Here is an 18,405-nt window from a genome sequence, read left to right as displayed (position 1 = left end):
ACTTTTTGCTGATGGCATGACAAGCACAGAGATAAAAGACTCTAAATTATGCTGAAGTTTGTATTCTGTCCAAGCATTTGAAAAGATATTTAATTATTTAACATATAAAGAAAGTTCTGCTAGATTCAACACACACAAGTGAGATTGAGCACTTGCTCATGTGCAGAGCAACACAGCCTGCAGTTACTTTGGCCCCAGCCCGAGGTGTTATAAAGGTAAAGAGTAACTATTATAGATGCAATTTTTATTTGAAGCAAACCACATTTTCTCTTGCTAGACAAAAACACAACCCAGACCTTTCATGTATCAGAATAAACCAGGTTTACCAGGTAGTCAAAGAATTATGAAGAACAACCATGGGGCAGTGTAGTTAATTACAAAGTAGTTCACTCTAGGCAGCGAGAAGCATGCTACATTAGAACTTCAGAATGCTAAGTGATAGATGCTCTTTGTATCACTCAGAGGAGACTTTGGATTAATTTAGTTTGATAGAAAAAAGTTCACTTGTCAAATCAATGTGACACCTGGGAACATCTTGATTGGATATTTACAAAAGATACACTGAGAAGTTGGGAGGAAAGAATAAATGTGACAACATTCTGACACTGATGGAATACCTCTCTTTTAACCGCAGCTCATCGTTCATTTTTGTAAGCTGGGCAGAGCTGTCTCCTGAAGACTTCATGATCTCTGCAATATCATTTTCAAGTTTGGCTTTAGCTTCTATCAGCTGCTGCTCTTTCTCTTCTCGCTCCTTCAGTTTCTTTTCCATCACTGAGCAAAACAATGGATTAGCAATCTAGTAAATTTCAGAAAAAGGGTATGCACAGACTAGCTAGAAGAGAGAAAAGAACCTATAGGCAGAGCAATACTGATGCGAGAGAGCTTGCAAATTACCCCTTTAAAATCAAAAATGATGATTGTCTGACTTTAGAGCTGTTAACTGTAGCAGAAGGTTAAGAACTCTGAGAAACAGTAAAAAAGCAACTAGTCAAGAAATCTTTCTTTCAGAAGCAAATCACTTAACTTCAGCCCGTTAGAAGGTGATCCAAGTTTTGCCTATATCAGAAGGCAAGCAAGCAATATAGTAGGAGAGGTGTGCACATCTTGCAGGTGAGACAAGTCACCAGGCAGTTAGTAGAGCAGCAGAAGACAAAACAACATGAGCAACAAAGCTACAGTGTAAAAATTACTCAGTCCAAGGCAGGCAAGAGCAGCCCTTGAGAAGACTTCTACAGTCCCAAAAATGGCTTGAAAGGTTTGCTTACAGGGTACAGACTCATTCTTGGAAAGGCTTGTTTACAGGGTACAGAATCATTCTTAATTTCTTTCTACACTGGTTTCAAACAGAGATATGTGACTAGAAAGAAACACGAAGACTCTCTCCTGCGAGACCAGCAGAAGGCAACAAACAGAACAATGTACAGGTTTTTTTAATGTCCTTAAAAAGAAAACACTATTTAGGGACAAGGCTTCTGTGAATTAATCATCTTATGTTTGTAATGCTTCAGTCTGGTCACCTGGCTTTTTTGTCTGGTATCTGACCACCACCACCACAGCAGGACTTTGTTACAATGCCAAAAAAGAATTTAACTACTGATTTGGAATACGTTCAACCAGAAAATCCTCTGCCTTATTGCACTATTTCCTTAACATCATGGTCACCTTGCTGGGCCTATAAAGAGTGCCATAAAAGCCACTTTTTGCCTAGAGCAAAAAGGCAAATGTATCTTTGAAAGCATTAGGTGCTGCAACGCAGGGAGCTGAGCAGGAGGCAAAGGAAAGCACAAAGCTGAGGGATTTGTCAAAGCATTCCAGTTTACTTCTTCCTTACCAGTCAAACTAGACTTCAGCTGTTCCAGTTCTGAGGACATGAGTGCAAACTGCTCTTCTTTTTGGTTTAGTTTTTTTACTGTTTCTATGCAAGTAAAATTTTGAAAACAAAAGTTAGTAACTACTCAGATGCAGAGATTTCCACCTCCTTGCAAGGTAGGTGCATTACTCTTAAACAGAGAGGTTGCAATAATCCTGTCCTTTTCACAGCTGCTAAAACTGCTATACCACCAGGTGTAAATTCGAAAGCACGTGCAAAACCTCCTTTATTTGACAGCATCTGTCTTCTGCAGCTTTTCAGTTCTTTGATTGGTTTAGGAGCAGACATACCTTGCATAGATTGCTGAACATTTTCTGCTTCATCAGCTGCACTAGTAAACTTTTCTTTCTGAAAAATGGATAAGAACCCGAGATAAGGTTTGGCAATGACTGTATAATTCAACCACTGCATTTATGTTAGATATTTTTTGACTACAAAATGGAATAGTTTCACTCCTGTCATAAACAGATCTGAAGTTCTTGAATTACAGTTTTGCATAGATGTATTTGGCAACATAAAGCAAGATTTTCCCTTGCCTTGATTGCAAGTAAGTCCCTAAACAGTCAAGATAATTTCTCTGTAGCAATGGAATTGCAGCCAGAGAGTCCAATGTAGCAGATGTGATTTCTGGGTCTCAATGCAAGGAGCTACCCATGCTGCTCAGAGGCTGTACAGGGGACATCAACAACCCTGTGGTCAGCCTCAAACCACTGTTACCCAGCTCCACCAGGAGGAAGAAATACTAGACAGTGAAGAAAAGGGAGGATATTGAGGAAGATAGGAAATGAGACTCTTCCACCAACTTCAAGTATTTGCTATGGTGAGGGCAGTAAACCCTAAAAGCATTAACCCATGCAACAGTTACAATAAGAGGGCCGTGTGTTTCTTAATCAGTAGTTTAAATTTGAACTACATGCTGCTTTTGATTCAATATTTTATCTGAAATCCATAAACAGGAGTTCTATTGAAACAAAGCATATGATAAGATGCTCATTTCATTCCGAGCCAGATCCTATCAGTCACAAACCCTTGTCCTCCTTTCAGGAGTAAAACAGCTTTGAAAGACTTTGTTCAGAGCACATCCACCACTTTCAGTTACACTCTCACCAGGAAAACCAAAATCCAAAGGATAAAGTCAAAATTTGTGGGTATTACTCACCAAAACTTGAAGATCCTTTTCCAAAGAATCTTTAACTTGATTTACTGCACTCAAGTTTTTCTCAAGGTCAAGAAGCTTTTGCTCTTTGCCCTGCAGTTCTTTGGCCAGATTACTAGCCTAACAAAGGTGATGGAATGGAGCAAAACAAAATTACAAACATGAATGAAAAATTGGGGAAAAATAAAAGTTGAATCTGAAAGAAATAACTACAGTATTAAAATCAGTGTCAGATGAAAAACTGAAGGGGAAAAAAACAAACAACTGAAGAAAAAAAATGGTGAGGTGTTAAGTGAATGAAGCTGATCACTGATGACTACATCCATCACAGTGCTAATTGCATCTTGGAATATATTTGAAATCATTAAGATTTATTTCTCTTGGAATTAATGGTGAAAATGTTATTTACTGGCAGACAGTTTTGAGAACATTCAAAATTTCCAAAGGTACAGCATCAGCTGAATTAGAGTTTGGGTTCTTCACTGTTTTAATTTTTGTAACTGATTAATTTAGCATTTATCCTCTCACTGGCAATTTAGACCATCCATGGGGATGTGAGTTTTTGAACAGGCTCTGTGCCACACCCAGGAGTACTGCAGAAACACAGTGTGGCTTCCAAAACTGAGTTAAAGGTCTGTCAGTATCGAGTATCTTGGAACCATCTGAGAAGGGTTTAGGAAAGGTATCTCCAGTTATTTTCTACTACTCTTACAATTTGAGGTCTAGCTTGTCAGGTCATGCAGAGACTGGAGATGTGGAGGAACCCCTAAAATGAAATTATAACCTTGGCACTTTTCTTTCTAGCTGCAGTGGTAGAACAACTTTCAAGTACTGAACGCCATGCTATCAACTTTAAAGAGACATTTCACCCCAAATCAAGTAAGACTGATCACACTGCAGTCTGAGCTGCAAGAATGATACGGAACCTGACACCACCACTGCATACCCTTCTCTTAGAGAAAAGACCCACCAGATCCTTCTTGCTTTCTTTTAACAACCTCTTCTATCATCTTGCTTGATGAGAGCAGTGAGGGTACAAATAAAGCATTTTCCCACCGAGCCCCGAGTTACTTTTTATCTGGCAACTTCTGTTGCCCAAAGGGGAACAATTTATATCTTAAGATACATGGATTCTTCTCCCAGATAATCCAAACTAACTTTTCCACACTGTAAAGACTTCAGCAGGGGCATGCTGAAGCGTGAAGAAACAAAATGCACTTTTGCTTAGTGGTGCTTAGTTTGCTTAGACCAAGCACTATAAATCTGTTTAGAGACATGACCCACTTAACACTTTCTCTAAACCTCCTCAGAAGGTCCTACAACATACAGTCAATACAATTTTTTTTCCTGTGATGCATTCACTATAGCAGATGAGAACATTACAAATGTCAAATAAAAAGGAAGCAGAAATAAAAGGATGGATGTGGATACAAACCTTGCTAATTCCATCAACCTTTTCAGTCTCTAAATTCTGAATTTGTTTCTCAGCTGCCTCAAGCTGCTCGCTAAGTTTCTGGATTTCCAATTTACCTTCAGAATTGGCTTTCTGAAGTGCAGCAAGGTCCAAAAGCTTTTCTTCAGCAGCTTTGATCTGTGGTGTAAGACTATCAATAACTTTGGTTTGTTCATTGTACTTGGCTTGCAGTACCTCTAGCTCCTTTACCTTTATTTCAGCTTCCTGTAATTTGTTTAAAGTGTCTTCCATTTCTACTAGATGCTGATCTTCCACACTTTCCAGTTTGGTCTTCAGGACTTCCAGGTTTTGATCTTTCTCCTCTGTGACTGCCAACAGTTTTGCTTTCAGTGACTCAATCTCTTTTAAATGATGAGATTTTTCATTTTCCTGCTTCAGTTTTAAATTTGACATTTCATTTTCATAGTCTAATTTAATCTTCTCTATCTGAGTCTTTAACTCTGCAAATTCTGCTGTCTCAGCCCCTACACCTTTGCTGAAAGAAACTTTTAATTCTTCCATTGCTTGCTGATGGGAGGCAATTGCAGATTCCAGCTTTGACTTCCACAGCTCTATAACATCTGAATTCTCCTTGTTGGCATGATCCAGCTTAGTTTTCAAGGATTCATTTTCTTTTGCCATTCTCTCATTTGAAGCAGAAAGTGATTTGATCTCTTTCTGCAACGCTTCTTCACTAATTCCAAACTTCTCTTTCAGTGAATTCATCTCATTCTGATGCTCTTTGCTAACTGCTGCCATTTTTTCTTGCAAAGAACTTATTTCTTGTAACAAGGAAAGAGAAGTGTCCACATCATCAATGTGTTTACTAGACTCTAACCTCCCTCGAAGCTCAGATACTTCCTTCGCCCGCAAGGCTAGATCTCTTTCGAGTTCCATGATGCGAGATTTTTCTGATACTGTGGCCACCTGTGATTCACAGCATTTTAAGAGAAGAAGAAAGAATTACAAAAGATATGTTAATACAAATACTCAAATGTTAAAAATACTCAGGCCTCGCTGAAAAACCATCGAGTGTTGCAAACTAACTTTATTAGTGTATTCTTACCAACATTTCGGATGAGAATACCTTTTAGTTTCATTGTCAGCTCCTACTTCTATGGAAATTCTAAAGAAACTTTAGAGTAAAAGCAAATGCTGGGAAGCAAGGCTGACTGTTGTTTCCTTTATGTGCAAATTATCACTTTAAAAGAAGGAAAAACATCCATGTCATTGTATTACATGCATATTATATTATTTTCTAAAGGTGGAATTAATTTTAATTCATTTTTCTGTGGTTATCTAGAAATAACCACTTGCTACCCAACTTAAACATTGCTCACATGCATAAGGGCATTTTGTAACAACATGTTTTTCAAAACCATTTTAAAGCAGACTGAAAAACAAAAGGAGAGCCCTGAGGTCTATATTTGTTGAAATAATTGCTTCCAAATTCATCTCATGCCAGCTATGGGACTGCCAGGGAAAATACTGACGCATTTTCAGCTTACAAACCCTTTGCAGTTCCTTCTATAGCTGGCCCATTGTTTGCTCTGAAAAAGCACCCTCATGTTATCTGAAGTTTTCACTGAGAATAAAAGCAGCTTGTGGTATGGAGCAGCAGGCAAAGCTACCACAATTATTTGTCATTGGGACATTGCTGTTTACATCCTCCTTATTATACCAACATCCTGGACGAGATACTACTTACCTGCAATTGTTCTTTAAAAGTACTTATTATAGAGTGTATTCGTAGTTTTATAGATTCATCCCTACCTCAACATCAAGAAAAGCCATGAAAATATCTACCCAACCTATCTAAGAACTGACAACTGCTGAAACTCTGACTTGGGACAAAGTACGTCCAGTAATATTTTGACAGGCAACATCGTTATTAATGCTACTGGGATATCCATGAAAAGATTATGCCATGGATGTAAAAAGTAAAACTAAAAAGCTACTGCAACCCATGACTCAGGAAAGGAAGTAGTACAACTATTTAACAGCTCAGAAACCAGGCCCCAGGTTTGTGTTAAATGTACTGGCACAGTCACTATTACTTTTTGAGGATTTAATAAACTTTGCCACTTCTAAAACCAAATTACTGAACATTCCTTCATAACTGCTACAACTGACTTGGATCCAAGTATTAATTTTGCAGTTTCAAGACTTCTTACCTGAATTCTTCTGAAGAATGAGTACACATACAGGCACACACACACAACACTGAAGCTGAAAGTTAAAGCTAGCTTTTCAAGTGTTCCAGCTCTAGCTACAGCAGGTATTGATCATGGCAGAAGCAAGGACCTGTTTAGCATGTCTTAAAAAGAAGATATATATACCCACAGTAGACTGTGTCATCAGAAATCCTCCACAACACAAATCACTCTTGTTATTTAAATAGTGAAAACCATTACCCTAGTGTCTTCTAACTCCCTCTGGAGTTTGTCAGCTTTGGTCTTTTCAAAGAGCAGGCTCTGTTCAAGCTCCTTAATGCGGGCATGCTCCAGTTTGGTCTGCGTCTGTTAGTAAAAAGGGAAAGGAAGAGAACACAACGGTGCCACCATCACATGCCAGCACAAGAGGAGGGAGCCACATGCAGGCCGTGCTGCCAGAGTCTTCTACCAATGATGAACAGAGAAGATGCAGTGGATAAAATGAACAGGGAAATGGTATGGATGAGAAAGATGGACTGAAGGTGTAAATGGACTGACGTGGAAAAAAAACAAAACCAAAAATGTAAAAAAATAAAATAATAATAAAAATAAATCACAGAGAAATATGAACAAAAAAGTTTCATGCAGCCAAGTAGAAGTTATTTATCAGTACATGAAGTTTTCAGCACAAATTAGAATAGTTATGTAAAAAAATATATGTGTTCATATAGCACTGTTTCTTCTAACAGGATGGTGAATCTCTTTCCTTGGCATCCCACTAACTTTTTTTCTTTAATGTATTTGGCTTATCTTAGAAATGACCTCATTAACCAGGGGACAAGAATTCACTACTAAAACTCATGTGACAAATCAAAACTTTTAAACTACTTTCCAACCCACCCACCCCCAATAGTAGCTGTATCACAAGTCTCAGCCATAAAAATCCTTCTGTCAAAGACATGGGAACATTAAGGTTCATGTGTCACTATCGTATGAATTATTTGAGTAGAAATACAAAGAATGGTTTTCTCTAACTACAGAACCCTCCTAGTTTTCCCTCCTCCTCCATCAGGAAGGAAGCAAGTGTCAAGATTGTCCAGAAACAGGTGAAAAAAAAAAAAGTGAATCGGTCTGGATTGCTCTATACTTAACTGAAGTCTAAACATACTGGACAAGATGTGGAAATAAGAGGGGAAAAAACCCTTAAGATCTTTATAACTCTAAAAGGTTCCTAAAGAGAAGCAGAAAACAGAGGAAATGAAGTGGGTAGGTACCTCCTAACTTTGCTTACAAAAAGGTAGAACTTTTAGCAAGAACACAGAGTACAAGATATTCTGGCTTGATGCCCAAATACTTCCAGAGGCCTACAAGAGAGGCTGAAGTTTGAGAGGTGCAGGTAAAGTCCAAACACAACCTGAACCTCTGAAGTGAGGAAAAGTGGGGGAGTGGTGGAGAAAAAGAGAAACATCAAGAACTAGACACCAAACTCATTTCTGAAGTGCCAAGATTCAAGTGTTGGGCCAGTCTTGACAGGTCACTGTCTAAACAATTAAAATGATTATGAAAGTCTATTGTTGCTTCAGGGCTTGTGCACACTGAAAGTAAGGAGAATGTCTAAAAGAAGACTGAACAAAATTTGAAGATGTGTTTATTAACTGAAGAAGTTGCATCCATCAGTTTTGATGAAAGTTCTCCACACAGCTTATCTGCTGCAGTTAATTTACTGTTGAAAAGTCACACAAGCAAACCCCAGAATGCTGAACTACTAACAGAAGAGAGTCCTGCAGGCTGAACAGCTGCCCAGTGAACACTGGACTGAAAGAATCCAAAAAGACAGGAAGATGTGTGAGTAATTCCACAGCCTCACTGCTGCCAAAGCCACAGTGCAGAGTGTCTGCACAGCTGGCAGGACGCTGCTGCTTCTCTGGATCTTAGTAATATGATACTGAAAGATCCCTACAGAACTGTGTTATTTATAGAGTGACAAGCTGATTAGAACTGCCTCCAGACCAGCCACGGTGGTTAAAGATCATATGTAGTCTCTGCAGAGCAAGTGGGATGGAGCTGAGCCTCTTGTTTTGCTTCAGGTTTGTTCTCCCAACACAGTACTCCCTCTGACAGCATCAAGTTATCTTCTTTCCCAAAAGCAGGCAGACATCTGGTGGGTTAATTTTTTAAACACTTCCAGCTTTAAACAGTTGGTTTTTTATTATGCAGTTACTAGGTCCAAGATACAAAAATCCACAAACACTAGAGGTTGCCTCTCACAATTGTCTACTTTTTGAAATTCCATAGCAGCTTTCCTCTCTATCAGTGGAAGATCTTCAGTGTTTACGGGGAAAAATGCTTCATGAGAACACAAATTACTGTTGTTGCCTCCCATGGCATTTGAAAATAGAACTAAGTATCCTAAGGGAAATAACAGTATTTTCTAAGTGTCTAGAATTCAGTCCCCTCTCTTAGACAGGCTACAAAACAGTAAATCTGGCAAGTAATCAATTTGAAATATTTATACCTTCCTTGCTCCAATTCACCAAAGAACTAATAAAAACAAAACAAATCCACATATGACAGTTGCAGAATTCTCCCTACAGGACTATACTACATAAAACCCCAAACACTTTTGATTGTTAGTTTTATAGACATTGCTTCACTGCTTCAAAGATCAGAGATTTTGTCACTGATTATTGCAGGGTTTTTTAATCCCGTCTCTTATATATTACAAAGGGAAAGAAGTTAAAAATCTTACCAAAATGAAAATAAAAGATAAAAAAGCCCCAAAACAAAACAAATCAAAAAACAGTTCCAGAGACCTTTGCTGGACACCTTTTCCCCCATTTAGGGCATGGAAGATTATCCTTTTTAAAAGTATGATTTCTAAGGGCCAGGCTTCCACTTTTCTTGAGATAAAGATCACCACAAAATCTTTAATCACTCCGATTTCTCTCCTGGTCATATAGAGAGAAATATCTAAATTATTATGTTCCTCTGTGAGGAAACTCAGAGCACAGCAAACTGAGAAGAGCAAAATACAACCAAAAGAAGAAACATTAAGCCTTAGCTTGGATGGAAAAGAAAAACAGAAAGAAACCAACAAATTAACAACAACAAAGGAAGCATCTCCACCTTCTCCAAAGCTTTGCAGTTAGATTAAGAATGAATAGCAAACTGAGATGAGCCTTGAGCCTTAAAGAGCTCCACTCAAACTTGAGAGACCAGTCATCAAGTGTGTCCAGCACTTGTGTACTCTAGCTACGCTTTCACTTCAAAATAAACCTTATTGTTAAATTCTCCATCTATAGGTCAAGCTGTGAAATTGTGCTGAACCCATAAATGCTGATAATGATTTCTAGGGTAGGGGCAAGATGACCTTTGGTTCCTTCGTGCTGGGATGACAGTATCAGACCGTGACTGAGATTATGAAGCATTAGCTTAGAAACTAAGTGGTCACCCACTTCTCTCCTTCACAGAGAGAAGATGTCATTTTTTTAAATGGAAAAATTAGAATAGGGAAATCAGGAGTAAAGATAGGATTAAACAAGGAGTGCACAAAACAAGAGAAAGGAAGGGCACATGCAGATTTACTTCTAACACACCGTGAGCCTGATTGGAAGAATAGAGGAGACCCAGATCGCTGAAGTAGCTTCGCAAAAGGAACACCTAAGAATGCACAGCAGGAAACCAGTTTTAGTCTTGAGAACTTCCTATCTCGGCTGGGGACACAGCAGAGGAGGCAGCCTGGAATATATTTTCTTGAGTCCAATTAAAGAGAGGGCGTTTACATGCCACTCTTCTCAGCTATGGAAGCAAGAGGGCTGCTTAAACATCTTGTAAGGCCACTTCTGTTATCCAGTACCACGTATTTTCCTACATGATTCAAAAAGCAGCTACATGAAGCTACAATAAACTCAGGCAGTTCTTCACACTAATTCTTCAGGTACTTTTAATCCCCTCTCCCCTTAGCATTCCATGTCCACAGAAAAGAAACAAGAGGGGGAGGTGGGGAAATACACCGATTTTTTTTCCTCAGAAAAATTAATCGGCTAATTGGATACTGCATCTATTGAAGAGCAGAAGGAGCTCCTAGGAAAGCAAGCAGAATTTTGTGAAGAAAGCAACCAAAATCCTACAGCCTGCAGTCATTTTCTACAAGCTCCTATACTCTTCAATTAGTTGCACAGCTTTTAACCCTAAAGAATTTCAATGACACATTCACCCTCTCTCCAGTTAATGGTGATTACAACGTTTAGTCATTGCACACATTCCTTTGGATAAATGTTGTAATTGCTCTGAAAGCAACATGCACACAAATACTAGAGTCAATGTTTCAATAACAGATTATGCAGTTAGTGAATAAGTATAAGCATTTTCTGCACACAATCTGTTAACATGGGATGTCTCTGCACATTTACGTGCCCTCTTACATTTTCTGGGTCTTCCGAAATCTGCCTCTTTCGCTATCAGTAAAATTAAAAAAACAAACAAACAAACAATATTTCACCTGCAGACTTGACACTAGCATTCCAACACAAACAACAGAACACATTTCATTGTCTTGAATTCACTTTAAAGCCTTGAAGTTCTGCAGCTTGACAAACCAAAGCCTTTAAGATGGCTTGCCATGGCTATCAACTGTTAACACAACAAAAATTAAACCCTGAAATTTTCCATGGGCTACACAATAAAAGAAGCACCCTGTGAAGAGCCTCGATAGGGATCTTAAAATGAATGGAAGACTAAAATAAAAGAAATGTTATATGAAATGAGTAACTTTCATAAGGCTAGCACTTTGATCATACATGCTTCACAGGAACAAAAGTTAATTAAGTTTGTACTTTATGCTGTGCAAGAAGATCTATTTTTTTTTCCCCTTACTAGACAACAATAGAGCAGAACAATTTTAAAGTATCTTGCTTTATAATGTGAAATTTGATACAAAACTTGGCAAGGTTCAAATATCTGAGAGCAGAGAACAATCTTTCATTAAAAGCTTCCTACTCTGATTGTGTAATAGCACACTGAGGTTCAGCCCAACATTACAGTTACACAAATAATAGAAGGATAAAAATTGCACACATTAATTGCTGGTTAGATTTTGTGTACAATAACTCTCAGGATTTTTTTTGCTAATCAGTCTTCCCTAAGGAAGACAAACAGAACATCTAATTTTCAAAGGCATAAATATTATTAACTTGCCATTTCAAATTTCTTCTTTTGTTGGTGGTTACTTTTAAACAATTAAAGAAACATTAGGAAGATATCATATACGAGAAAGTATCAAAAAGTAGAGGGTTTTATGAATTAATTGAAATCACTCTAAACAACTACAGCAATTTCACAGTACAACCTGTGCTCAAATGGGTGACTGAATTAAGGGTGCAGTCCTGTAGTTCCAAAACAGTTCATTAAAGGACTGAGGAACTGGGAATCATTTCCATGTGTTTTCCATACACCCAGGCCAGTATTACATCTACTAATACATTCTTCCTTTCCCTTGTAGAGAGCAGTACACTTAATCTGAAGTTACTACTTTTCTGTGTCCTACTATACACCTTGTTTATGAAACTGGAGATATTTTACCTCTAGGTCTCCTTTGGTAATTGATTCTTCTTCCACACGGAACTGAAGGTCTTCAACTTTCCTGTGGGGACAATTCATTAACATTCAGATAACCTGGGAAGAAAATGCTTTCAATCTTACTTCTCATTGGAAATCAGCACTACAGGGACATCATTCTGATTGTACCAACAAACTGCAAGAAGCATTAAGGAGAAATCTCTCACAGGAAGCACTGGAGAGATGGAAAGCTGCTGTGTTTAAAACACAACTGCTGACAAAGGCATCAGTCTTCTTGCAGCTCTATAAAGAAAGCATTTTGTTGCATTTTTCCAATGAGTTAAAAAGAAAACCTCTAAATCATAATTTCTGCATGCACTCAAAAGAGGTGATCTAGATGAACACTGATCTCACATTCTGTACATTCTAGCATTCACCTAAGAAACAGTCAGGAAGTGAGGACACAGCCAAGATACCTGTGGACTTTCTAGAAGTGCGATGATCAACTTGCATCAAAAGTCTACCATAGACAAACACGTGAGGTGTCAAGATGTACTGCAAGATGCAGAGTGGGAGAGCAAACAAGAACATTGACTTGCCTTCCCCATACAGGAGCTCATTCTAAGAATGAGAAGATAGAAGTGAAAAGCTAATATCTGACTTAAAATTTGCAAGAAGTTTTCTTCCCTCCTGTGACTCTGGTATACAAAATAAACAAGGGGACACATCTCCTCTTTCCTTTGGTCTTTTCAACACTAAGTTGTTGCAAAGAAAGAGACAAGCCTGTCTTCTTTCCTTTGAATTACACAGGTGGCTGGTGTCTGCAGCTTGGCTGATAGATGTAGAAATGATAGCATCAAAGGAAGTTAACAAGTGATGGATGTCTAAAATAAAAAAGGATGGTTAAGAACTTATTACTGGAAGTGGATCTCATCAATGTGCTTTGTGAAACAGGATTAAAAATTATTTGACTTCAAGTCAGTGCTGAGACTGACTGGAATACGTATTACAGAGAACTTTTAAAATAAATAAGCCTGGAGTGGTTAGGAGGAAGGAGGAGTATTAGCCAGGCTGCAGGATGTCAACTCCAGTGATCGGGTAGCAGCACTGCCAGGCTGCCTAGCAACACACTGAAGGTGAGCTCAAGGCCATAGAGGATTGCGGTAAAACAGCCCCCCACTGACCTGGCACTCAGTGAAAGTAGGTCCACAGCCTGGCTACCAGAGAAGCTGCAGAGCTGTTATTTTTGGTATTGGTTTTATTATTATTATTTATTTATTTTAAACCCCACTACACAATTTTGTAGAGAATATACAAATAATTGTTGACCTAACTCTACTGTTAGAGTGGGTCCCATAAAAAGGCAGCATGAAAACTGGAGAGGAATTCTCAGGGTTTACTGCTGCATTTTCTCATCTGGGATTTCTTGTTTTAGGCAGGCCTTTCAGAGAGGCTTACATCTGATTGATTTCAGGGGTGTAGCCTACAAGGCAGACTCACAATAGGTTTCTAAACAGACTGACTTTTCAAGAGCATTCTGAATTCTATCAGATTATTTCCTTTACAAACCCTGTCCCAACAATTTATTAAATTATTTCTTCTTCTAATCTCACTTCACCTCCTTGATAATTCCTTTCTTCAAGTGTTTATAGAAGGCAATTTAAAAAGGCATTAAAATTAAGGGCTTTGATGATTTCCTGTGAGACAGAGCTAACCTAGAAGCATGACTAGCAGTAATAAATTATTCACAACAGAATTAAACTGTAAATTCCTAATCCAGCACTGCCAGGAGATGAGATTATAAAAATGTTCATTTTCAGGTGGAAACAAATACAAGGTAGAAACTGTTTCAGGAAGATCAGGCAAGAGCTATTAACTTCATGAGGAGGAATAAAATCCTTCCTAACAGAAATTAATAATAAAAAGGAATGAGTTGTATGAAATTCAGCTAAGAACAGCAATTACATCATCTCAAAAATCCACTTCCTTTGGCTTTCTCTCCCCAAATGTGAGGAATTTTCTTCCTTAGAATTAATTTTAACAAGCTGCAATATAATTTTGTACACTAATTATCCATATCTGCATTATTTGAGATTTATTTCATATTTCAAGGTCCCCACAGCATTTGCTTCCAACACAAAGTTGATCTTGAACCAAGTTGTACTAAACCAGACAGCTTTCATTTACCTTTTCTCTTCCTCAAGCTGATTGAGAAGCTCCACTTTCTCCCTGTCGGCAGCCTCCACCATAGCTCGTAGCTGGTCCATTTTTGCTTCCATCTCCAGTACATGCTAATTAGCAGGAAGAGTAAGAGAAAAAAGGCAGATTTTTTTCCAAGTTATGAATCTATACCTCAGTAATCACCACTTGGTACAGTGATGGGTCAAAGCACTGGAATGTTATCATATTCAAATATGCAGTTGATAATAAAACCATCACTTATTGAGATGTGTAGAGAAGTTCAAATGAAACAGATTTGCTGTCTCATCAAACCAAAGATCCCATGAGAATGATGTCAAAAGGAATGGAGCACTTCAGTTTTGTAACACCACTTCTTACCCCCAGACATTTTTCAATAGGAAAACCCAATTTTGGAAATTAAGTCAATTGTCTTAAAGCCTCTATTTTAAGAGCAACAGCATCACTCTTACCCGATCATGTCCATCGCGAACCAGTGCTAATTCCTGCTCTATCTCCCCTACGTGACTGGTTGCTTTTGCAACTTCTGCCCTCTCCAGGTCCCTTTCTGCCAGGAGCTGCTCAATGTGTTGCTGTTTCTCCTTCAGTGCCTCCTGCAGAGCTGTGGTACCAGAAATTTTTCTTGCATACCGGGAGGATGTTTCTGTCAACTTCACAAAGTAAATACATTAATAACCATTCTGTACTAAATGAAAACAAGGGACATCTCCAGGCTCTACAAACATTGGGTTAGTAAAGCAAATGCTTTCTGTGACCTACTGTACCTTCTCCTTTTACATTTAAATTACTTCATTTTTATTCTAGAGTTAAACAACAGGCTTTGGACTAGCAATCAGCAGGTAGTGTGTAGGAGACAGAAGGGTTGCAGTGAAAACACAAAGTCTCAGTGGAAGGTGTGCTCAGCACTCACACAAAGGCTAGCTCATTATGTTTCTAAGCAGGTTTTTTTTTGCATTAAAAAAGGCAGCCTTTAAAGCATGTTAAAAATATTGTGCTTCTTAGTTACCAAGTCATCATCTTGGGTCACCAGCATTTTCAAATGCTCCTTCCAAAGCTTTTGGAACTTCCACTGGAATTTGGCACCTTTACAATGGCAATAGAGCATCCAGAATAAAAAGTATTTACCTTGACTTAAAGAGCTAAAACCTTGTGAAGGACAATTGGTATCTGATTAAAACATGTTTTTATCACTTGGAAATAATTACTTCTGGGGAAAAAAGCAACCTGAAAGATTAAACTTACAAGAGTATTGGTAAAAATTAACCAGTCTGGAGAACTGCAGCTAAAATGATCCCCACGATTTTCCTTGACCTTGCATGATCTGTGCTCCACTGAATGGAAGCAGGGGCAGTGAAAATTCAACGTGGCCCTACCTTCTACTTCTTCAGCAGTTTCTGAGTTAAAAGGGAATGTTAACAAACTGAAATTATGTAGTAAAAGTGAGCAAGAGTTGCAAAACCGAACCAGCTTGACAGCTCAGAAATTTGTCTAAGTATTAAATAAGAATCTCAGTTAAAGCCTCATTTAAACCAAAACCCAACACTATGGCTTGCTCTTCTGTTATGCTAACCTTTAGCTCTGTCTACCAGTATTGCCCATGAACAAGAGCACTTTTGTTCCCTGATTTTTCAGAGATTAAAATGTTGAAGTATAGTTGCCACTTATACCTTTGAAGGCTGGCATTGGGCAGCATCCCCAACAGAAAGCGTAACATGGACATATTCTCCTGTCATCACAAAAAAAACACTTCCCCTTCTGTTACTACTACACAGCCTCTCCACCTTGCCTACTCCCAGCCTTGAATGATCCATCTACAATCCACTGCAAATGTTGTACCAAGTGACTGCAACGGTGCAAAGCAGAATAAACCATCTTTCACTTTGATCCTTAGCTATTTCAGATCCTCTGAGTTTCTAGAAGGTATCTCATTCCAGAATGCATTGCTTTTAACAAATCCAGCTCTCTGAATTAAACTTGTCTTAATTCCCCATTCCAAAATAAACCTGAAAGACTTCAGAGAAGCACCAACTTCCTTCAGACTTGGCAATAAATACAAATTGCATCAGACAGCCCTCTTAAATCATTACATCACCTACTTTGACAGTTGCTTTTTTTTTTTACACAGGAAGAAGAAAACATCAAGACCCTGAATAACTGAGGAGACTATGTAGGAGCCCAGCAATTTCAGATAAGTTAGCATTTTCCTAGAAATTGGAGCAAGAAAAGTCTGCCATGGCAAAACTGATTTCAGGAAATCCTGTTTCTTCAGCAGCTTAAAGGAAAAACCGTCAGAAATATTTTGACAGTCCTTTAACTTGGATGGTAACCTGAGAGAAAGGGTTTGGAAGAAAGCTGGAATTTTAATTCCAGAAACAATGGATTACAGAAGCTTTGTATTTTATGGCCCAAAACATACAGAAGTCCTGTGGAAGAGCACATATATTGTAGACATTTATAACGTACTCTCTTGCTGCATAGAGCATCAGAGCATTCAGAATAAAACATAGAGGTCCATAAAGTGCTTCATCATTAGCCCATGAAGTCTGCCCTGAACCTAAAGCAAAACCTGAACCTGCCAGTGCACCGATTTTAGACTAGAGGGCACTCTAGAGCTAGAAGTGCAACTTCCAGAAGGGATTATAAAGAGTGAAGTCCCACTGTTTGTGCCAAATAAAAATCCCCTGTGCTTTTTGTGACAAGGTATTAACCCGGTTGCCCTGACCAACTGTTGACCTCTGTTCACTTGTAATCTACTTCAGTTTGAAGGGCTACAGTAAGTCACCTCTTGTTCTGCACCTGTTGGTCAGTAGGACAGTGTGCCAGCTGACCAGCCCCAGATCAGTGGGAGTGATCTCTTTCTAATGAGATGTATTTATGTAGTTTTCTTTTAAAAATAAATAAATAAATACATAAATAAATCTAGGGTGACTGTGGAAAAAATCAATTATTTTTGTGCTTTTAATTGCCTGGAATGAGAGACTCTAACATTCAGCTTTCCCAGAAGATTTCCGGTTTGCTGCTGCAACCCAAGATTAGGACATTTATGTAACAGAGCAACTTTAAAAGAATTCAGAGTAAGTGCATTAGGTGGAATTAGTGCTGTGTTAGAATTCACCTGAGCCACTGTACTTTGCAACATTTAGCCTTTATGAATTCATAGGATTAAAACCAAATCTAAAAGAAAAGAAAGAGGCTTCTTGTCAGCAAAGACTTGACAATTTCTACTTCTTCATTTCTCAGCTGACTCATCTCTAACAGTAAAAGAAAGCTTTTAAGTTTTTTACATTTTAGACAATTTGAAGCTTCCTGCTTAATAAAAACAGTCTAATCTATGGAAGCTTTAGCACATAGCAGATCCTGAAACACAAACCCTGTATGACAGAGGTGGTGCCAGAAAAATGAACAAAATGAAGATTCCAGGCAGAGAACATTGATGCCTTTTCAGTTTGTTGGCATCACAAGCCCCTTTCTTATTGTAATAACTCAGTTAGCCTATATTAACTGTGTAAGCTTAAATACTCAAAGATTCAGCTACTCTTCAGGGCTAGCTAAGATTTCCTTCCTTCATGCATGCTTTGGGTGAAAAAGAGAGCACAATTAAACGTGTGTCGTGCTCTGCCCAGTATCTGTTCTATTCTCAATTTATGCAAGTAGACCACAGGCAAGTGCCACGTGGACTTCTGTTTGGGAAGGTAAAGCATGCAATAGAAAAAGAAGCTTACTAGTCCTGTACGGCTTGGCTTGCTGCTTACTGAAGATGCCACAGAACTGAGAGAGCTCAGAGAAGATGCACTTGGGCTCCGTTTGAGGGCCGTGGGAGTGGCGATCACTTTGCGCACAGTTGTCTTTGCCTTTGCTGGGGTGGTTGAGGGGAATCCAATCTTCGTGACCTTGTGCACCGGGGCAAACAAACCATATTTGGGCTGACACTGAAAATACCTTTAAAAGAACAAAGCAGACAGATGAGGGTGCTAAATCAACTTCTGCTTTCTCAGCCACAGGCTTCTGCTTCAAA

General features: G+C 38.6%; 1 protein-coding gene across 9 annotated transcripts in view; it reads right to left on the bottom strand.

Moving 5' to 3' along the window:
* CLIP1 (CAP-Gly domain containing linker protein 1) overlaps positions 1 to 18,405 on the bottom strand; it is a 71,515-nt gene that overhangs the window by 24,721 nt on the left and 28,389 nt on the right. For 3 of the 9 annotated variants that reach the window (XM_054172894.1, XM_054172886.1, XM_054172887.1), the window contains exons 5-15: positions 18,113 to 18,329; positions 14,843 to 15,040; positions 14,379 to 14,482; positions 12,216 to 12,276; positions 11,060 to 11,092; positions 6,897 to 7,001; positions 4,465 to 5,409; positions 3,033 to 3,149; positions 2,164 to 2,221; positions 1,835 to 1,918; positions 618 to 774 (exon numbers count right to left, since the gene is read on the bottom strand). In XM_054172894.1, coding sequence (XP_054028869.1) covers positions 618 to 774; positions 1,835 to 1,918; positions 2,164 to 2,221; positions 3,033 to 3,149; positions 4,465 to 5,409; positions 6,897 to 7,001; positions 11,060 to 11,092; positions 12,216 to 12,276; positions 14,379 to 14,482; positions 14,843 to 15,040; positions 18,113 to 18,329 — 2,079 coding nt within the window. The remainder of the gene's footprint in view (positions 1 to 617; positions 775 to 1,834; positions 1,919 to 2,163; positions 2,222 to 3,032; positions 3,150 to 4,464; positions 5,410 to 6,896; positions 7,002 to 11,059; positions 11,093 to 12,215; positions 12,277 to 14,378; positions 14,483 to 14,842; positions 15,041 to 18,112; positions 18,330 to 18,405) is intronic. The other 6 variants (XM_054172888.1, XM_054172889.1, XM_054172891.1 and 3 more) reach the window with 4 other exon arrangements.

Source organism: Dryobates pubescens, chromosome 25 (genome assembly GCF_014839835.1).
Source record: "Dryobates pubescens isolate bDryPub1 chromosome 25, bDryPub1.pri, whole genome shotgun sequence".
Classification (NCBI taxonomy): Eukaryota; Metazoa; Chordata; class Aves; order Piciformes; family Picidae; genus Dryobates; species Dryobates pubescens.
This window is presented reverse-complemented; position numbering and strand designations above follow the sequence as displayed.